Source organism: Trachurus japonicus, chromosome 16 (assembly GCF_045865225.1).
Source record: "Trachurus japonicus isolate A0001 chromosome 16, Traja_1.0".
Classification (NCBI taxonomy): domain Eukaryota; kingdom Metazoa; phylum Chordata; class Actinopteri; order Carangiformes; family Carangidae; genus Trachurus; species Trachurus japonicus.
Genome location: NC_140922.1, coordinates 10,149,370 through 10,171,126, shown reverse-complemented (window position 1 = coordinate 10,171,126; position 21,757 = coordinate 10,149,370). Strand labels below are relative to the sequence as shown.

The 21,757-nt window shown below is 44.8% G+C and overlaps 1 protein-coding gene across 1 annotated transcript; it reads left to right on the top strand.

The window, feature by feature from the left end:
- The first annotated feature begins 1,046 nt into the window (after positions 1-1,046).
- megf8 (multiple EGF-like-domains 8) lies at positions 1,047-21,757 on the top strand. The gene is made up of 44 exons (XM_085801205.1): positions 1,047-1,475; positions 2,179-2,368; positions 2,465-2,628; positions 2,719-2,928; positions 3,018-3,198; positions 3,427-3,515; positions 4,030-4,243; positions 4,336-4,519; positions 5,751-5,896; positions 5,984-6,094; positions 6,204-6,355; positions 6,529-6,630; positions 6,824-6,971; positions 7,360-7,523; positions 7,903-8,106; positions 8,734-8,931; positions 9,120-9,377; positions 9,496-9,614; positions 9,733-9,864; positions 10,149-10,262; positions 10,387-10,470; positions 10,787-11,026; positions 11,171-11,355; positions 11,477-11,690; positions 11,868-12,108; positions 12,213-12,345; positions 12,466-12,716; positions 12,973-13,083; positions 13,192-13,310; positions 13,414-13,651; positions 13,758-13,929; positions 14,065-14,228; positions 14,319-14,454; positions 14,547-14,778; positions 15,249-15,375; positions 15,461-15,671; positions 15,773-15,987; positions 16,076-16,271; positions 16,379-16,547; positions 16,656-16,848; positions 16,946-17,116; positions 17,226-17,356; positions 18,212-18,344; positions 18,473-21,757. Exons 1-44 carry the CDS (start codon positions 1,452-1,454, stop codon positions 19,970-19,972), a joined length of 8,670 nt encoding a protein of 2,889 aa, XP_085657331.1. The 5' UTR covers positions 1,047-1,451; the 3' UTR covers positions 19,973-21,757.

The window sequence follows — 21,757 nt, the reverse complement described above, 5'->3', positions numbered from 1 at the left end:
AAGGATAGGTAAACCCTCTGAGGTTAATAAAAGCCTTGCTGCTGCATGAGCCATGAGTTGGAGGTGAGAAATGTCTTTCTGAATAATAGCGTGCACTGGGACTCTCAAAAGCTGAGATGTGACAAAAGCAAGACTGGCTCTATAGATCAGCAAAGGAGAATGAAGACTACTTTATTTAAAGATCTGCTTTAGCCAAAGAAAACTCGGTCGGCTGATCTTATGTCACTTTACCACAGAGACAGATGGATGCTGAAAAAGTGACAGCGAAATAACTGCTGGCGTGCCTGATGTCGGAGATGGATTCTGACATTTCAAAAGGGGAATTAAACGTTCTCTCTTGACCCATTATAGAGCTGTTGGAAAGTCTGAGACCAAGCTCGAGGTCAATACCAAAAATTGAGTGTGAAATTAGGCTACACCTGCCTACACCTGGGAATATAGTACTTTTAGGGGGGTTTTGTGGTCATAGGGATTTGTTATCTTGGCAATGATTTATTTCAATCAGGAATCAGAAGAATAGTCTGTCTTTATTATTGGTTATTTGTGTGATAATAAAATGCTTTAATCATTTTATATGCTTTTGATCAACCTTACATTTTCTAATTTTTTAAATGACAATTATTTTGTGTTGCTGTACCGCTCCGTACTGATCCTGCATAGTTTTTTTTGAAGAATGACATCTACTGCAACTGCTCTCCATGTAAACACTTGTTCAATAAAATACATTTCAATCAAATGGATTTTCTTTTTTTAATCCGACCGCATACAATTATTATTGGATACATATGATATGTTGCACGTGGACATGAGTAAAGATTACAATTATATTTAAATGATGAAGACGAAAAGATTAAACCGGTGTAACAAACCATGTAAACATTGTTGATTCGAACTTATTTTTGATCATCGAGCTGTAGGCTATACCATTGTCAGTGTGTGTCGTCTCTGTATCCAGATGTTTACATAGTGTTTCCCAGCTCCACTGGATGGCAGTGTGGAACATGGCACTCTTTTGTGTTGGCAACCACCGGTTACTGCTGCTCGCCAGCCACAAACACTGAAACAACGGGCATCTGTCCACAAGACGGTCCGCACGAGCCGCGTCAGTGCATTTAAAGGGCTCCGTTGGTAACGAGCAGATCATGGCAACGAGCGAGCGAAACATAATTTCGTGATCACACAATGATTAATTAATCTAAAGAGTGGCTTATACTCGTCGATTCTGCAGCCACTAACGATTGCGCATCTGGATTTGGCAGAGCAAAGCTAGCAGAGGACCGTGTTGTCCCCCAGCAGCAGCAGCAGCAGCAGCAGTCGGCGGCTGCCCGCTGCGGCTCCTCCGGACTAGGCGCTACAAGCTAACTCAGCTAGCTGTCAGTCTTGAGCACTCGTTTACGAAAAAGCGCATGTGGTAGTTAGCGTGAAACGGGTCACCGAAAATGTAAATTACAATGGAGCTAAAGAGACGGGAACAGGTGAGTGTGATGATGCAAACTTGCACACAAACCGAATAACGGCCCCAGGCTGTTAACGGTACTCGTTTAGCTTAGCTTTTAGCTTAGCTTAGCTTAGCTTAGCAACGCCGACATTAGCTTTGTTATGATAGCCTGCGGAGAGCCGCTTGTTGTTGAAACCAGCTGTTTCCTCGTTTAACTGGTTGGGCGCAGGAAGCGTTGTTAATAAACGATATGTTTGTGAATAACAGCCCTTGTTTTGAACCATTTGACGTTGCTGTTATATTTGTGAGACTTTTATACGATGCTGAGGCTGCCGTGGGGGCTAGCAGTCGTTAGCTTCTTCTGAATGTTTTTCCAGAGGCAGCCCCTGAGCCTCGCAGTGCGCATCAACCATTGTAGCATTGTTATTTTACCACCCCCAGTTGTGCAGAGTGAATGGCATTGCAGTTCACATTGCAGGTGTCACTCGGACCTTCAGTGAAATGGTCAGCGAAAAGAAAAGAAAAACATAGGGGACACTAAGTTGTATTAAGGACCACCAGGCCATCTATATATTTCCCTTAGGAACGATTCTCTATATTCTGCTGACATAGTTATTCTGTCTTGTGTTTTAAAAGTATAGTCATCTGAAATGTCAATTGCTGCATCTTTTTGGTGCAGATGTGTTTATGTGAACCTACATGAAATCATTTTCTCTCACATTTTCTCTCCTATCATGCAGGCAGTGCCAGTGATGGCCTCCCCCCTCCCTGTCTCCTTCATCCTGGTGTTTCTGCTGTTGGCTAAGTCACCTGTGTGCCAAGCAGGGGACTGCAAAGGCCACAGGCAGGTGTTGAGAGGACCACCAGGCTATGTCACAGATGGCCCAGGAAACTACTCTGTCAATGGGAACTGCGAGTGGCTTATCAAAGGTATCATCACCAAGGGGAACTACTCATTAAAGGGTAACTTGGAACTTGTTTGAGACTTACCACACTGATATTCACTACCTGTTTTATATCTTCCAGCTCCCAGCAACAGTCATCGCATTGTCTTGAATTTCACCTTCATGGACACAGAGTGCACCTATGATTACCTTTTTGTCTATGATGGTGACTCCTACCAGAGCCCTCTCCTAGCCAGTCTGAGTGGAAACACTCTGCCTCAGCCCATTGAAGCCAAGTCCGGCAAGGTACCCAATTAAGATATGGCTAATTAGAAGCTTTAACATTGTAATCATAGCAAATAACTTCATGTCTGTTATTTAATGTCCTCGTTCCAGATGCTCCTTCATCTCTTCAGTGATGCTAATTACAACCTCCTCGGCTTCAATGCAACCTACACCTTCTCTCTGTGCCCTGGTGCCTGTGGTGGTCATGGCCGCTGTGATTCCTCCACATCAAAGTGTCAGTGCCATCAAGATTGGGGAGGAGCAGCTTGTACAACCCCCCTCTGCTCAAAGGACTGTTCCACGAATGGCCAGTGTGACAAGGTAAGAGTAGGGAATGGAGTAGTTTACTGAGTAAGTAATTACTGGTATTTAACAATTTTTCAATAATTCTTCTCCATGTTTTATCTCAGAAAGGAGAGCGCTGTCTATGTAGCCCGGGCTTCCTGGGTCACAGCTGCCAGCTTGGACTGCATGATGACAACAGGGTGGGGCAGTGGTCGCGTGTGAGTGAGGAAAACCCCTACACGCCTCCCAGGACTGGTTCTGCTGGCGTGTATCTGTCTTCCACTGGAGCCATGTACTTGTTTGGAGGTGAGAGTGACACACTGAATTCTTCTTAATAAATGGAGGATGGTATGCTGCAAACATTTAATGTTTCAGATTCACATATCTGTAACAGAAATCTTTTGTATGAATCTGTAAATTGTGCTAAAGAATTGCAGATTTATTAAATTCTAATTTGTAACAATATTGATCACTTGTTGATAATCAATATGTGAGTAATAGTGTATGTTTGAATATTACTTCTTTTCTCTGCAGGGTTTGATTTGAACAGAGCTCTTGGGGACTTGATCAAATACAATTTCACATCCAACATATGGGAAAGCAGGTCTTATGGGCATTCCCCTGTAAGTGGTTTGTGGATATATACACACACACACACCTGGTTAAAATCATCACGCTGCAGTAAAGTCCTCCTTAAAATATCAGTTGAATAAGAAACTGGGTTTAAACCCTGTCAACACAGCTTAAATTCTACTAGAGAAGTCTCATCTCTTGGCCAAAGGATGAAAGGAAATTAAATTAGTTGTGGCAAGCCAGCAAGGTTTCAAAGAAGACAAGTCAAGCAGATATAAAACAATGGATCATTCATGAAACTGTCTTCTTGCTATGTTGCCTCTCCAAATATCACGGCCACAAAACTTGCATAGCTTGAAGCGTCATGTGATGAGTGCACTTAAAATATGCCTCATGTGGCTACTGACCGACTATAAATGAAGGCTTTATAGCAATCAGGTTATTGTAGTGCAAGTTGATGTGTTCCTCTATTTCCTGATTTCTTATTTTTTTGATTTCCTATGTATTTCATTTCAACGCTGTTCCTTTTCTTTCTGCTCTCTTTGACTGCCCTTGTGCTGCCAGGTGTCTCGTCATTCTCACACAGCAGTGGAGTGGATGGGTAACATGGTTATCTTTGGGGGAGAGCTAGCTAACGGATCTCTGGCCAGTGACGTCTGGATGTACCGGCCTCTTCAAGATGATTGGCAACAGCTTGGCTTTTCAAGTACACGGGGCTCTCCTAAACTGGCCAATCATGCTGCAGCTGTAGTAGACGATTACCTCTATGTATTTGGAGGTGGGTTTCACTTTACAGTTTCACTTTGCAGTCATTGTTTGAATAAACTGTGTCATCTCTGGAGAAGTAAATGTTCTAAACTTATTTTCCAGGTCGCACTGAGGAGGATATGTTTTCTTCTTCTCTGTATCGCTTCGGCCTACGTGGCTCTGGGCGGTGGGACACAGTTCAACCCACTGGTGGTAAACCCCCGGCCACTGCCGGCCACTCTATGGTATTCCACAGCCCATCTAGGACACTGCTTGTCTATGGAGGCCACAGGCCCACCACTGCCAGGTATAAACCCCCTCATGTATGAGTATGCTGGATACACTAATACCAGGGATACAAACAGCGCGCCGAAAAGCGAAACTCGCTTTTTTCATGACCAATTAGGTGACTTGTGTGAATCGTTCAGATCCGAAGAGTTTTTGTTTTTGAGAGGGGGGGGTCTCAGCGTCTCAGCTGGGGTCAGTAAAATGTTTTTCTGACAGGCTGACAGTGACAATCACGTGAAACTGAGGCGAACTCATTCATGGTTGTTTCTGATTATACTGATAACAGCCGACCTCAAACATAGACGCGCGACATGCGCGCTCATTAAGCGGCGCGTATCCGCGTGCAGTCGGTGCGACGGCGACGCTGTTTTTTCCCCCGTGCATGTCATGGATGTATTATATTAACGGTGCATGTCCGTGGAGCCGTGCACCGGACATGCCCCGTTTCAGAGGTGAAGGAAGCCCTAAAGACGTCGCCTCCGCGATGTAGAATGTGTTCAATTAAAGTGAAACTAACACATTACATAGGGCTATATGTCCATTACACACTGAATGAAACATCCCATGTCTTTATTTATTCAGTTTATTTTAATAGTAATAATTATGACTAACATTCAGTGAAGACCTAAAAATCAGTATCTCCAAAATGGAAATATTGCAAAGGATTTTTTTAAAAAGCATTTTAATATAGAAATGTTGGCCTTCTGAAAACTATGTCCATCTATATGCACTCAATACTTAAATGGGGTTGAACTACTGGAAATTGACTTTTCCGTGATATTGTAATGTACTTATTTGTTAATGGTGAGCGCCCCCCCCCCCGGAAATTCCTCTCTTTTTTGGTCCTGACCCGTTTGCATCCCTGTAATACACAAAGCCAGTAGGTAGTGAAAGAGAAAACAAGGCCTCTGACATGTTGCAACATTGCTCACTTCACTTTTGTTTCTTCAGTTTGTTCTGCAATACACTCAGAGAAGATAACATTTCCTGTTTCTAGTTTTTAAGGACTAAGAGAACAGTTTGCTGTATAGTTTTATTTCTTTACAGATATCCAGATGTGTAATATTTTTTCCTGTCACATTAGATTAGATAAGATTATGCAGAAAATCTTGTTAAATTAAGCACTCCAGGATAAGATAAGAACAGAGAGGTGACTCAGAGAGTGTTTCAAGAGTAGTTCAACATGAACATTGAAAAAATAAACTTAATTTTATGATACTGAAAGTAACCTTGTGGTATATTTTTCTAAGGTTTAGCATGAGGGTGAACAGCACCGATGTTTTCCACGTGGACAGGCGGTTTTGGACATCCTTCCAGTCCCGTTTTCCAGCAACAGGTCCCAGAGAAAGAGCTTTCCACACAGCCACTGTTATTGGAAATTACATGGTGGTCTATGGTGAGCGTCAACAAAATTAGCAGACACAATGCATGCAATGCACTCCTGCGTATATTTATCCCCTTTTCTTCTGCCTCTCTCTCCCAGGGGGGAATGTACACAATCACTACCAAGAGGAGAAGTGCTATGATGAGGAGATCTTCTTTTACCATCTGGGCTGTCACCAGTGGGTGTCTGCTGGGGAGAGATGGTCACTTCGTGAGTTCTTATAGACTTTATCCTACGTCACATCTCTCACACATTTATGAATGGTTGTAACCTGTCCACCTGCACACACAGTGCCTACAAAATGTTCTTTCTTTTGAAGGTGGGGATCCTGTGCGTGGACGTTACTCACATGTTGCCGCTGTCATGGAAGGACGAGTGCTGCTGGTTGCTGGGGGTTACAGTGGTGTTGCCCGTGGAGACCTGATGGCATACAAAGTCCCACTGTTTGTCAGCAGTGATCAAGGCGACAGGGTACGTGAAGGTGTCCTAATGTCACAAAACATGAGAAAATGAAGCCATGTTATTGGAAAGACTGTCACATTTACCCAAGCCATATGAATACTAATAGAAAAAGAGAGAAAAATGTGTGTTGCACAAGAGGAACTAGGGATAACAAAATCATTGTGTGTGTGTTGCCTTGCCAGGATGCTGTTTGTGCTGAGGCACTGGATGAAAGTATGTGCCTCAAGAACCCAGAGTGCAGCTGGTGTGAAGGCCGCTGTCGAGAGTACCAACCCACGAATCAGGTAACGCTTCCCCCAGCACAACCACACTATTAAACACTTTGTCTCTGATATATGCATACAAATATATTGTAAAAATGTCCATACAAACATTATCAAACAGCCAAAACATTTTTACACTTTTACTTGTTGTTATGAATGTGTGTTAGGATGATCGCTGCAATATCTAACCCCTGTTCTGTTTGTGTGTTCACAGTGCGGCAGTACAGGTTGCCTGGGCCTGGCACGCTTCCTATCTGACTGCCAATCCTGTCTTGTGTTCAGTGGCACTCCAGCTTTCCTAGCCCGTGCCCCTGGAGAATTTGGCTGGTGTGTTCAGAATGAGTCCTGCCTACCAGTGTCAGGTGAGACCCAGGGAGGGAGGAAGGAGGGCAGAGGAGAAGCTTCACATTGAGAGAGAGAAAAAAAAAAAAAAGATGTTGGGAGTTGACATGGGAGGGACTAGACTCATGTCGGGCGTGTTTCAGAGATGGAGCACGGTGACTTGACAACACCTAGCTGAGACTGGACAGGCTACTCAGACGGCGGTTTGACTTGCCTGTCCAGTCGCGTACTTCCTTTGGTGCCGTGAGGTCACGTGTTGTGTTACTCCTCCTGAACACACGCCACACAAAAGTCACAGATGACGTCCGTTTCAGTACAGTAGTCCACTGTAGCAAACTGCTGTATTATGAGATATGAAGAGGTCAGATGTGTTTTTTGTGTGCTGACCTCTCCCTCTCGGTCTCACAGAGCGAAGTGCGTGCCGTGTGGACCAGATCTCTGGGGCGTACGGCTGGTGGGGGGAGCGTACCCTTTTCCTAACCTCCCTCCACTCCTGTCGCACCGAGAACTTTGTCCCAGGACTGCACCTGCTCACCTTCCAGCACCCCCGCAACGACTCCCAGCCTGACAAGGTACGGAGTCCAAATCTCAAGTGCTAACTGTACTAGTTGTGGTTGTGACTACTTCCCTCTCTTATACTTATCCCTCCTTCCTTCCTCCAACATTGCTTTGACGTTTTGACCTCACTGCAATTCTCCACCTTGAAAATATGATTGTTTCTCTTTATCTGTTCATTCCTCTTTTGTGTTTCTAACCTGTTAACGCCAGTGCTCACACTTGTCTTTTTTTTTTCTCTCTGTTTGTTCTGCAATGCGCTCATAGAGAAGATTCCCTTTTATGAGTAGTTTGTCAAACTTGTGGAGCAGTTTGTAGAGAATAGTGCTTCTGTTGATGTGTTTCCACTTCCATCCATCCTCCTCTATCCTTCATCCTCCTCACCCCCCCCGCCAGGTTTCCATCGTCCGCAGCACCAACATCATCCTCAGCCCCACGACAGAAATGGATGTAGCCCTCCAGTTCAGGGGCTTCATCCACCCGTTGTGGGGGGCTCCTCCACCAGTGCCTCCTCCTACTGAGACTGTCTCCATGTGGGCTCGCATCCAGAGGCTCCATTTCGAGGCTCGAATGGCAATGGGCCCTAACTCCAGCCAACTGGTGAGGGAAAATTACCGTCAGACTTTTAATTGAATGAATTATTTCAAAACAAATGGCCTGTCTAAAATTGGAAAGTATTGATAAGATTAGTTTCTGTAAACACGGTCCTATAATATAATTTTCACCGGACAATTTAGTGATTTTTAGTCCCACGTGAGCAACTTAGTTTGGTTTTTTTTGGAAGGCAGGCATCCAAATCACCTCCATGTATATATACGTAATATCTGCTGTATCCCGGATTGGGTCTGTGTATGCAACAAATGATAATGCAATTGATAATGTATTTATACATTATAATTACGTATAATATAATGTAATTTTACTTGACACTAAGACTGGTGTGTGTTGTTTTGACAGTTTTATTGTTCAAGTGTCAGACCCCAAAAATTAATCAGAGTGTAATGGATTGTGGAAATAGATTGCAATAATGTATGATTTTCATTTAATTTCACGGCCCAATAATAGAATATTACGTGATGCCCGTCTTTGAAATGCTAATTTAATTCAAAAGCAGAGTTCCATTTTAAATTGGATTTCAGAGATATATTAAGTTGAGAGCAATTAAGTTTGGACTTGCTTAACTCTTCTCCACTCTCTTTTATTTCCTGATCTTCTGTGTATGAGTAGGAGGTGGTGGGTCGCTGGGCAGCCCAGCAGGAGAAGGAGCTGAAGCTGCTTACCCGGGCAGATGGGAGCAGACTGTTCTCTAACCTGACTAGGGGCAACCATTACCTTGTGCAGGCTGAAGGATACCTTAACAACTCGGGTTCAGGACAGACCAGTGAGATGGCCTTGATCTGGAACAGAACATTGCCTGCAAAGAGTGTAAGTACCACAACAATTAAAATTGTGATTTTCCACAATAGCAATTATGTTTAGTCTGCTAAAGTAATGAAAGTATAAAGTAAATGTCATTTTTAGTTTGTTCCTTTGCCACATTTATATATATATATACAGTATATATATTTGTTTTACCTCATATCCTCTTTCCCCAATAATTTGCCCTCTTTCAGGAAATCTCCTTCCTGTTCTTGGAGCCGTACCGCTCAGGTTCTTGCTCAGGCTACATGTCCTGTCTGGCGTGTCTGTCTGACCAGTCTTGTGGCTGGTGCCCGTCTTTGTCACGCTGCGTGATGCGGAATGGCCCAGACCTCGAACTCTGTCCTGAGGGAGAGAAAAGTGAAACCAAGGAAGATCAGCGCCATCTGCTGTTGGCCCCCCAGCAGTGCACCTTGTGTGAAGAGTACAGAGACTGCTCTGCCTGTACTCAGGTACGACTCAAATGACACGTCAACATTTTGACCCAGTGTCTCTTTGCTGCTGATATAATGATGCTTAATATGGAGCTACTCTATTCTTGACTCATGCAAAGCTAACTTTGCCCTGCAGGACCCTTACTGCGAGTGGCAGATAAACTCCAGCAAGAAAGGCGACTACCAATGCAATCGACGTGGGAGACAAGATGGATCCATACGTGACCCAAAGTCATGTCCTAGAGTTTGTAACCAGTGAGTTGGAAGAACTGTTTTTAACACTGTTAATGACAAATCATACAGGATTCCTACAAGAACCAACAACTCACCCTGATTGTCCTCCCTTCCCTGGTCATCTTTTTGTTTTGCAAAGGAGAAAGACATGTGGTGAGTGCCTCTCTAACTCCAGCCAGTGTGCATGGTGTGAGTCAGCCCAGGCCTGCTTCTATTTTGCTGCCTACCTCACAAAGTATCCCTATGGAGAGTGCAGAGACTGGTACGACAGGTAAACTGAGGAAATTTTCTAAACTCCTTTCGTTGTATATTTACCTCAGAGTTGATAGTTTTTTTGCAGTTGCACATACAGTATGGTGTCCTGTTGTAAAATTCAACTAGAACAAATAAAGCAGTAAACTCACGTTACTACGAGACATAAAAAAACACCAAGGACTGGCTATATTTTTAGTTGGAAGTTCTGTGACAGATTTTGGCACATCTTGTCTTTTATTATTTCACCTAACCTCTGATCAATAATCAAATTTTCAAATTTGTTATTCCTTTCCCTGTCAGCGTTCATTCGGTTCCCCAGTGTAAGCAGTGTTCACTTTTAAACACGTGCACAGACTGCCTGCGGACGTTCCAGTGTGGCTGGTGTGGTGATTACAACAATCCCACAATTGGAAAGTAAGAATGGCCAATATACACATACAATGCCAACACACCGCTTATGTAAATTATTAATTAATGGTTGTGTTTTTTTATTTTAATTATCTAATACTTATTCTGTGATTTCCACTCATCTTTTCAGATGTTTAAGGGGAGACTGGGGAGGAATAGATGATCCCTCTGTGTATAACTGCAGTGTGGCTGTGGCTGAAGCACGGGCTGCCAAGTATGTTACATCAAATGAAGTTGTCATGACATAATAAACTAAAGTGTGAAGAGTTTTCCCTACACATTCAGAATCTGTCAGTGCTTGAATTGGAAAGAGGTCTTTTGTTTGTTTTTCGCAATACAATTACTCCAGTATATCTGATGGCAGATTCTTGTTTTCTGAAAATGTCTTTTATATTATATTTTATATTTAACCAGCTCAATGCTAAAAATTACCCAACAACTTGCCCATGCAGGCATAGCAAAATGGACGGTTGGAGAGATAGATGTAGTTAATTTCTCCAACTTCACATTTCATTGTCCTGCTCTTTCAGCCCTGAGCCCCAGACCTCAGCTCCACCTCGACCACTGGAAATGGAGCTGGAGCTGGAGCACTTGAACGATGAAGAGCAAGACGCCATCTGGTCTTACCCCACGTGCCCTGATGTGGAAGAATGCAGGCTGGGGCTCCACAACTGTCATCCCTTCGCCACTTGCATCAACACTCCCACCTCATATGAGTGCCACTGTGAGAGAGGATACACAGGGGATGGCACATTACACTGCAACCAGACGTAAGAGTCTTCTCTGATTTTTATTTTTTTTCCTTCTGCTGATTAATGCTTGAACTCCGTTAACCTAAGATTATTACTCAAATTTCCTATTTTGTCATCAGAAATGTTTTTTAACCCCCCACACGCAATTTCTTACTCCCACAGATGCTACAATGAATGCCGTGAGGGTCAATGTAGCGGGAGCCCGCGGTTTGAGTGTGAATGTTCCCTGGGCTGGACGTCTGACCCTGCCACTCTGGTTCTGAGCGGTGTCGAATGTGATGTGGACTGTGGCTGCAACTTCCACTCCACCTGTATTACTGCTCCAGGAATCTGTGACGAATGCCAGGGTGAGAATACTGGCCTCTTTACTGTCCAACGGGGCAATTATGAAGTAAAACCGTAGTCACGATTCATGAAACAGAAACTGCATTGGTTGAAATGTCCTTCTCTTGGCATCCTGTCTTTCAGATTGGACTACAGGGCCTCACTGTGAGCACTGCCGTCCGGGTGGCTTCGGTTCTGCCCTGGCTGGTGGCGGCGGCTGTGTTCCTTGTGAGTGTAATGGTCACGGCGATCCTCTTCGGGGCTACTGTCACAACCAAACAGGCCAATGCTACTGCACCCACAATACTCAGGGAACACACTGTGAATCATGCTTGCCCGGTTACTACGGAGACCCCAGGTATGGAGATTTTCACCACTTATTTTGAGCGTAATGTCTTGTTTTTAGTTATTTTTCTCATAATAAAGTAGTAGGCCGTAAAATACTGATTTTAGTACAAAATGAGCGACGACAGGTATGTCTTTGTTTTATTGTTGTATCCTCACATTTTTTCATCGTTACTTTCTCTCTGTGTAGGAACAATGGCACGTGCTACCGCCAGTGCCAGGGACGTTCTGTGCTGCTCTCCTCCACCTCATCCTCCACCATACCTCTCTCCTCTTCCCTGGGATGGCGAAGTGGCACAGAAGGGAAAGGAGGACTTTCCCACTGCCTGTGGGTCCTGTCTGTGTCTGAGAACCTGGCACCTTGTCTGCCAAGACAGCTCTGTCCTCCTGTAGCCCTCACTCTCCACCCAGACTCCCACACATATTGTAAAGTGAGTACAAAGAAATTAACATGTTAATTGTGCTGTAGCATAAAAACTTTAAATAGTATTTCCTTGACCGTCCTGATTAACATTACTTATGCCTTATTTTGCAGAGCTCATATGTCTATGTGTTTGATGGCCTTCCCCGTTTTCTGGGCAATGGAGTTGTGCATTCAGATCATAACCTGATTGGAGCATTTTGTGGCACCACAAGGACTCAGCCCATCACAGTGGAGGCCACCTCAGGTATCTTTCAAACTTGAACACTTAGATTTGTTAAATTGGTAGGCTATTCGGAGTGTGGGTAAGTAAACATACACCACGTTAAGTCACTTTCACAACATGGGGTTTTATCTTTTCCACCAGGTGTGATCTCGGTCTACTTTGAGGCCAACGTCTCTTCAAACAAACCTCAAGGCTTCAATGCATCTTTCTGGGTGCGGCGGTGTCAACAGAGCACCGATGAGGGTGAAGAGGGATCGCCTCTATGTCCAGGTGGAGCTCAATGCCAAAGTGGGCTCTGTCAGTGCCCTCAAGGGTATGGGGGACCCCACTGTGACCGGCCCATGTGCCCTCAGGACTGTGGATTAGCAGAAGGAAGAGGAACTTGTAATATGGTAAGAGTTTTGACAGTTTAGTCAATTACTGGCTCTTTGGCCACAACGAAAATTTATTTTGTGGACTGTGTTTATAAAATGTGAAAATGGTTTAGTATTAAATTAATTTAGTATTCAGCTACCATAACAATATTTTTTTTATAGATGTATACTCTATAATTTGAAATTGTTGTGATGGAGTCATAATAATATTTAGTCAAAAAAGGCAAGCTTTTGGCATTTTTAAATACTAACCATCATGTTTTGTTTGTCTCAGTCTCTGGGACTGTGTGTGTGCTCAGACAGCTGGGCTGGCTCAGACTGCTCTGTCGCTCGTGACTCCAACAGTCTGGTCTGGGAGACACTGCTGGACACACAACTGACAAAGGTAGGTGCTCACCATAACATATACATAGTAAATATGTATATATATTTTTTTTTCTTCTTCATTAATTTCACACCTACAAACACATTTATATGTACTGTTCCTCCACAGAACCAGGCCCACAGGTTCCTCCACAGGATGGGCCACTCTCTGGTGTCTGGACCACAGGGCAATCTCTGGATGTACGGAGGACTGTCTCTGTCAGAGGGCATTCTGGGAAATGTCTATAGGTAGGGGCACCTGACCTGAGAATGCCCTGAGGTTTATTGTTTATTGGTTTATTGGCTCCATGTGTATGTGTCTGACAATACGTTTTGTCCCTGGTTCATTTAGATACTCTGTGTTGGAGCATCGTTGGACCCAAATGTTGACAAGCTCCGTGGAAGAAGGTTCGACTCCGAGCCCTCGCTATCACCACGCCTCTGCTCTACTGACCAGTCATGAGTCGGGCCTCGGAGGCCATGGAGCCACTCACAACTTTATGTTGGTCGTGGGTGGTGTCACTCAAAGTGGTGTTGCCATGGATACCTGGAGTCTCAATCTCAGCAGTTTAATCTGGAGAGAACACAAGGTTAGGATTATATTTGATGTAGAAATACAAAATATCCAGAGAGTCTGAAATCTGACTTTTTTTTGTTTACTTCTAACAAATAATATATTCTTCTTCCCCCCGACAGAGCTCAGTGCTTCCTGCAGTGGCAGGACACACTCTGACTGTACGTCGAGACTCCTCTGTGCTGTTGATTGGAGGTTACTCTCCAGACAATGGCTTCAATCACCATCTACTGGAGTTCAGTCCTTATACTGGGAACTGGACTATTGCCCCACACACTGGCACACCACCTACAGGTTTTTGAAGCCTTTTTTTAACCTTTGTTTCTTAGTCGAACTCACAGAGAAACCCAGGATTACATTTTGAAAATGTGTTAATATAGACAACACAATCATAGATGTTGCACTTTTCTTCTTTCTTTCTTCATTCAGGTTTATATGGCCACTCGGCAGTCTACCACGAGCAGACTGATGCCATCTATGTCTTTGGAGGCTACCGCTTTCATGTGGAGACAGTGGAGCCCTCAGGCGAGCTCTACAGTCTGTACTACCCCAACCTCACCTGGTCTCTGCTGGTCCCCTCTCAGGGGAATAAGGTAAGAAACTGACCACATCACAAGTTCACCCCAGTTCAGTGCACAAAGATAACTCACCTCTTGTTGCCGTTTCATCTCTTTGCTACGCAGCCCCTGTCCCGATTCTTCCATGCTGCAGCCCTGATCAAAGACACCATGGTCATTGTGGGCGGGAGGACGGAAGAAGAAGACTACAGTAACTCAGTATCTCTGTATCAGATCAACTGTAACACCTGGATTCAACCAGGTGACCTTCTTGACATCTTCCATCCAGCTTCAGTTATGATAAAATCGTAATGCCAAACCACAACCTAACCACCTTTCATCTCTTTCCTTCAGCCTCAGCTGTAGGAGATCCAGTAAATCGCTCAGTGTCTCTTGCCATGACAACCTGGGATGGCCGTCTCTTCCTGTCAGGGGGCTTCAACGGTGTCACACTAGGCAGGCTAGTAACACTGACTGTGCCCTCTGACCCTTGTGCACTCCTTCCCACGCCAGAGGCCTGTAACACCACCACAGGCAGCTGCATATGGTGCAGGGGAAGCTGTGCTTCTTCTGATACTGCTGAGAGGTAAGCTATTATGCTGAAGGCAAATCGGTAATTAATAGCCCTATGTTTTTAAATCCCCACTATGTAGTTTTTCGACCTTAAAATAATGTATCTAAACTCACTGAAGTGGTAGAAAAATGGTTAACAGGATGAATGGTGCTGCCGCTGCAGCCTGAGCGGGGCCGCACCACCTGAAACTGCTAGTGCAGTTTCAGCTGGCCACACAGCTGGCCAGCCTCCCCTCCTCTGGTGTGAAGCTCTGGAGCTTTGCTCAGCAACAGTACCGGCAACAATAACGACACCGGTACCGGTACCGGCCACAAATTCACGTAGGCTACTGTGCTTTTCTGGGAACAAGGTAGCAGCAACCAGTTGCGCTTCTCAACCAGAGTACCAGTACCACAACTCCTACATAGTGGGGCTTTAAGTTCAAAGTTGAGTCCATCTACTAAAAATGCATCCAACTTATCCGACCTGTCCCACTTCATCAGAATGGGCTGTTTCGCTGGCCAGTCTCCCTGTTCCCCAACTCCTCGTCAGGCAGACCAGTGTCGCAGACTAAAGACCTGCAGTGAATGCCTGGCCCGACACCCGAAGACTTTCTCCAGTCCATCACAGGTGACACACAACACATCCATGCAACCACCATCACTAACTCAAATAGACACACTAACTAAAACCTGTTCTTGACTGGATTTTCTAGCCTGCTCTCCAGTGTAAATGGTGCACAAACTGTCCAGAGGGGGCCTGTATCAGCAGCTCCGTTAGCTGCACATCTGAACATGACTGTCGGATCAACCAGAGAGAGATCTTTCTGTCCAGTAACTGCACTGAGACCAGCTGTGAGGCCTCTGACTGCCCCAAGTGTACAGCCTCTGGAAAATGCATGTGGACTCGCCAGTTTAAGCGCACAGGTACAGGAAACAGTTTCTTGAACAAAAAGTGAGTTTTCTTCAGTTGAGATTCAGGGCAAGTGTTCCTCTAAAACGCGTTGACTCTGTTGTGATTTCTACAGGGGAGACAAGGCGCATCCTGAGTGTGAACCCCACCTACGACTGGACCTGTTTCAGCTACGCCCTGCTCAACGTCTCACCCATGCAGGTGGAGTCATCTCCCCCTCTGCCCTGCCCTCCACCTTGTCACAGCCTCCAAAACTGCAGCCTGTGTCTGGGCTCCAGAGGCTCAGATGGGGGCTGGCAGCATTGTGTGTGGAGCATGGCACTGCAGCAGGTATGACTGCTATGTTTGATCTGTTTTTGTGTGTGTGTGTGTGTGTTATTTTAAAAGCATGAGGCTAACCGTGCTCCCCCTCTTTTAGTGTATGAGCCCATCTTTCGTGCCACTGCGATGTGAGGCGGGTCAGTGCGGTCGTCTGCTCTCTGGGGGGGATTCTTGCTCTCCCCAGTGCTCCCAGCTCACCCAGTGCTCCCAGTGCATTGCCAGGCCACAGTGTGGCTGGTGTGCTACTCGCAGTGGCAATGGAGCTGGACGCTGCCTGCAAGGAGGACTAGATGGTGAGAAATTAACTCTTAAGATTTGATTCATTCAGTGGGATCTCAGGATTGTAGTGTACCAAGTTAGACGGTCATCTCACTTACTAACCGCCATGTATGTCTCCCAGGAGTGAGTGAGGGCATTTGCCCCCTGAGAAACAGCAGCTGGTCATTCCTCCACTGTCCAGAGGAGGATGAATGTGCAAACGGCCATCACCACTGTAACAGCACCCAGGACTGCCACGACCTGCCCCAGGGATACCACTGTACCTGCAAGCAGGGTTACATACTCAGCAGGTGAGATCAGGCGCCCTGAATAGACATGGATGGTTTAAAATAGTTTGCCTTTTCATAGTAACTGGACAACTTTATCCAAATCGCCTCTTGTTTTTGTTTTTTCCTCAGTGTTTCTGGCCAGTGTGAGCCAGTTTGTGCACAAGGCTGTGTAAATGGGACATGTGTGTCCCCGGGAATTTGTCAGTGTCACTTTGGCTTCGTGGGGGATAACTGCTCCTCTCAGTGCAGCTGCAACAAACACAGCAACTGTGCAGGTGTTAACAAACCAGATGTTTGCCTCGAGTGCCACAATAACACCATAGTAAGTGCTTATATTCATACACATTTACGCACTGTAAACAAAGGTTTTCCTCATATATTTATTTGTATGTATTGATTTCTCCTTATTTCAATTCTAGGGTAAACACTGCGAGAAGTGTAAGCCCCTGTTTGTGGGCTCTGCCAAGGGGGGCGGCACATGTCGTCCATGTCGGGAGTTCTGCAGGGGAAACAGTGCTGTGTGTTTGTCTCGGGATGAACATAAGAAAGCCCTTGAAAACCCTCGGAGCTTCTCTCTGGATCCCAGCAAAGTAAGTGTGTTAAACAATCGTGGCCATATTTACTTTTTTTTTCTATCTTGAATTCTCTTTACAGGAACTCCTTGTTTCAGGGCTCTATGTCTCTCTTTTCCCTCATCAGATTCAGGAATGGGTGTCTGAGGGTCCAACAGAGGAGAATGCTGTGTGTGTGAATTGCCAGAATAACAGTGTGGGGGACAAATGTGAGAGCTGCCTGAGTGGCTACTTCCTGCTGCAGGGGAAGTGTGAGAAGTGAGTAACATTTGCTTTTCATTGGTTCATGGTTTTGAATGCTATGACACAACAAGTTTATAAAACCTTGAGTTATAATGATCTTAGATTGTCATACTGGCACTGTCCAGAATTGCCATTGCTTTGGTACACAGAACACCAGATTTATCAGATGTACTGTAATCTATATCAACATACAAGGCTACCGTGCCTGTTGCCTGTACTACTAAATATCGATTGTTCTTTTAATTTACCGTGCTATCAAAGGGGATTTTTTCCAGCCTCGTCTCACAGCAAAAAAAAATGCTGGTAATGAGATGGAAATTTCCTCATGGCTATAAATAAGGTAATTAGAAAGACAAAAAGAAAATCAATGCTTAATATTTTCAGAAACAACAGAATTTCTTCTCTTAACCCTTAACCGATTTTCCTCTGTAAGCATTTGTATTTTCCTGTGATAATTACATTTATGACCAATATTTTCGACTTATATCTCCACATTGTTATTATATTAAGTTGTATGTGGAGTCAACATGGCTGCCATTCATAACGCAGTTGTCAAGTGACTGTTACCTTTTTTTTTAAGTCTATTTTTTGGGCTTTTTCGCCTTTAATGGAAAGCACAGCTGAGAGAGACAGAAAATGGGGAGGCAGGAAGGGGGGTAATGGCAAGCAGTAAAGGGCCGCTTGATGCGGGATTCGAACCGGGGCCTCAACCGGGGCAGGACTGTAGCCTCAACACATGGGGCGGATGCTGTATGTCTTTTTGTTGAATTACATTTTCTCCCGTTCAATGTACAGATTTTCTTCCGTTTTCAGGATTTGGCTTTTCTCCTCATGGGTTTGGATTTTCTTTCCCTTTTTTTTTTTTTGCAGGTGTCAATGCAACGGTCACGCAGACACATGTAACGAACATGATGGAACAGGTTGCCCCTGCCAAAACAACACAGAGACGTCCTCCTGTCTGAGCAGCCCTCAGAGTGACCGGAAAGACTGCTACAGACAACAGGTAAACACATGCTCCAAATGGTTTCTTTATGGCAACATTGAAGTCACTTTTTTTCCTCTGTTTTGATGCAATTAATATTTAATGGTTCTGTTTTGCTCAAATTGTATGTCTTTTGCTCCTCCATGTAGTGTGCCAAGTGCAAAGACTCCTTCAATGGCACACCAGTGAATGGGCGTCAGTGCTACCGTCAGTTCAATGTGGACACCGAGTGTTGCTTTGACCCCACGTCCCAGACCAACTGCTTCCACGATCCCACCATTCGCAACCTGCCCAAGGGGCGCACCGTGTTCTTTGCTGCTCAGCCAAAGTTCACCAATGTGGACATTCGGGTCACCATTGATGTCACTTTCGGTGAGGTGGAGGTGTACGTGTCCAACTCTCCCGACACTTTCATCGTGGATGTGGACCGGTACACGGGGATTCACACCATCAAGATCGAGGAGGAAGTAGTAGGTCGGGGAACGGCAACTGGGGGAGACAAGGACTCGCCTCCGTCCCCTATTAAGGTGTTTGCCAATGCTTCATCCAGTCTTGGGGGCCCCGGACTTTCCCAGAACCCCCTGCAGCTGCAAGCAAAACCTCCTGGGGGCGATAGAGAAATCAGGGAGGAGCGGGCCGAAGGACTAATCACCTACATCACTGTGTGGAAACCGCAGACGGTGCTGATCGTCCGTGCTGTTCGAGATCGCGTGGTCATCACTTTCCCCCACGAGGTGCACTCCCTGAAATCCAGTCGTTTCTACATCGCTCTGAGAGGCGTGGGAACCGTACAGAAACAAGGGGAGTCCCAGGGTCTGCTGTTTCTGCGACAGGACCAAGCCCACATCGACCTTTTCGTCTTCTTCTCTGTTTTCTTCTCCTGCTTTTTCCTCTTCCTGTCCGTCTGCGTCCTCCTGTGGAAGGTCAAGCAGTTCCTGGACTTCCGTCGGGAGCAGCGGCGCCACATTCAGGAGATGACCAAAATGGCATCGAGACCCTTCGCTAAACTCACGATATACCTGGAGCCGGAGGAGCCTCAGCTCATCTACCTGCCGTCGGCCGGTGGAGGGGTGGGGGGCAGCACTGTATCGCTTGCTCATGCCCGCACGAGCAAGTTAGGAGGAGTGGTTGTGGGCCAGAGAGGCCGGGCAGGAGCCGTCTCCTACAAACATGACCCGAGCTCCGGACCCACAGCCCACCACCACCACCACCTCACCCTGGGTGGAGGAGGCAACAGCGGCCAGCACCTGCCGCTGCACTACCTCAACACCCACCACTACGCCAGCACCACCGGCGGCACCCCAGCCTCGCATCATCACCATCCATCCACATACAGCGGCTACCAGCATTTCTGCCGCTCCGACCCGTTCCTCTCTCAGCTCATGGGTTTTTCCTATTCCTCCTTTAAGGTGGGGCCCATCACCCTCGAGCCCACGGATGACGGCATGGCCGGAGTGGCCACTGTCCTCTTCCAGCTGCCCGGGGGCGTCTTGGCTCCAAACCGTGCCTGTCTGGGCTCCGCACTTGTTACCTTACGACAGAACTTGCAAGAATATTGCGGCCACGGCAACGGAGGAGGGCACCCGGGGGCCGGAGGGGGGCGCAAGGGGCTGCTAGGTCATCAGCACCTGACCACTATGGCTATTTAGGGAAACAAACAAAAGATATAAATGAAATAAGAAATGGGGTAAGTCTGTAAATTGTTTGATATATAATAAATTAATTTTTTGAAAGAAACATAGCAAAGTCAAAGACAAAGTCCAAAAGAAAGAGTTATGTCAGAGTCAGTTAAGAGCATTTTGAACAGAGTTGTACATACACTGTATAATGAATTATTAAGTGTCTTTTATTGTATTATGTATTGCTATACTGTATTTCAGTGCTTCACATGACCAAGCCAGCTTTCTCTAGAATGCACTACAACTGCTATACGTATCAAGAAAACAGTGTTGCATCCTGTCTGTGATCACTAAAGAGGTATGAGCGCGCTCGACAGTCAGTCTCATACAGAGACCGAAGCTGGACTGTTGTTAAAATTCTTCTCATTGACCAACAGAGATGTTAAGAGAGACATCTGCTCACTTTTGGAACCAACATGTGCTTTATACCCCCAAAAAAGTGACAATCAAAATTGTGAATTGCCATTGAGAACAAAAGACTTTTCAAATTGGTTCAGCATAATGTGCAAGATTTTGATTGTCAGCTCAGCGCAGGAAAAAAAAAAGTCAAAGTTGCTTGCAAGATGGTTTTTATATCATAGTCGATATGAGTGATTTATAACTGTTACTCAAAACATGGCAGGCTTGTAAGCTATTATGTTTATGTTAAACAGACTCTTGAGTATGTTTTTGCATATTCATTCACCTGCTATGTTACATTGTTATTCGTTTTTCTGCTCATCTGCCTTCACTTCTTGCCTTGTCTGTGAGTCGACTGGCTTACACTTGTTACTTGTGTTGATGGAAATGTGTGGTGTAGCACCTGGAGGACATAACAATGCCATATTTCACGTTTTGTTTCAGAAATTGTTTTTGGAAAAAAAAAATACATATGAGTATATATATGAAGGATAATGTTTTCAATCTTAGTCTTGAGTTTCTGACACTATAATAATTTAATAACGCAACCAAACTCGTCCATGAAAATGAAGAAATTCTATGTCCTTTTGAAACATTTGATTACATTTTGACATGAAATGTATGTTAGTGTTTGGCTAGTTTTACTGGGCTGTTTATTGTTTTTTCTTCTTCAGGCAACTCGCTTGCTTAGATGATTGTATTAGCCAATCATAGCTACAATTTGATCAAAAAACTTTGGATGTGGTAAGAGAAAATACACTATGAAAAATGTTACAATGGTAATGGAAAGGTTTGGAAAGTTCTCCTGGTGAGAGGTTTTCGGAATGAGACAGCATTACTTGTTCACTGGTTGGTGTTGACAGTATTTAGTTTTTTTGTTTTCTCTTCATTTTCCTTTTTGCACTGCATGGAGGCAATGAGCCCCATTATTCATGTGAAACACTAAGAGAAGAGTGGATGTCGTCCAGCCTCCGATGGCACACTGTGTCGTAGATGACCTCAGAGTGGTGCTACTGGCTTCTTATCAAATGATTTAAATAAAAAAAAATCATGGGAGCTTTGGTCATGAACTGAATACTCACATCATAGTTAAGCAAACTAAAGCTCAAATGAATATTGTCACTATTTATAGCAGCCCTCCACAAATAAGCATTAATACTGTTTTGTTTTTGTCTCGTATCTATGTGTATGTTTGTTTTTTTTGTTTTTTTAACATACTTTATTTTTGTACATAACTTTTATTGTGTTTGTTTTTTGTTTGTTTGTTTGTTTTCAAAGAAGGGAACAGTGTTGTACAGAAGATTGTGTGAAGATTCTCTGTCCCGAGTCGGCTGAAATAAAGTCTGTGGAACAAGA

Excerpts from the sequence above, each read along its gene's own strand:
- megf8 (XM_085801205.1), top strand. The coding sequence starts at position 1,452 with ATGGAGCTAAAGAGACGGGAACAG. Across the intron at positions 4,520-5,750 it reads CACAGGCCCACCACTGCCAG|GTTTAGCATGAGGGTGAACA; the intron begins GTATAAACCCCC and ends TATTTTTCTAAG. Across the intron at positions 16,849-16,945 it reads AGTGCCACAATAACACCATA|GGTAAACACTGCGAGAAGTG; the intron begins GTAAGTGCTTAT and ends TTTCAATTCTAG.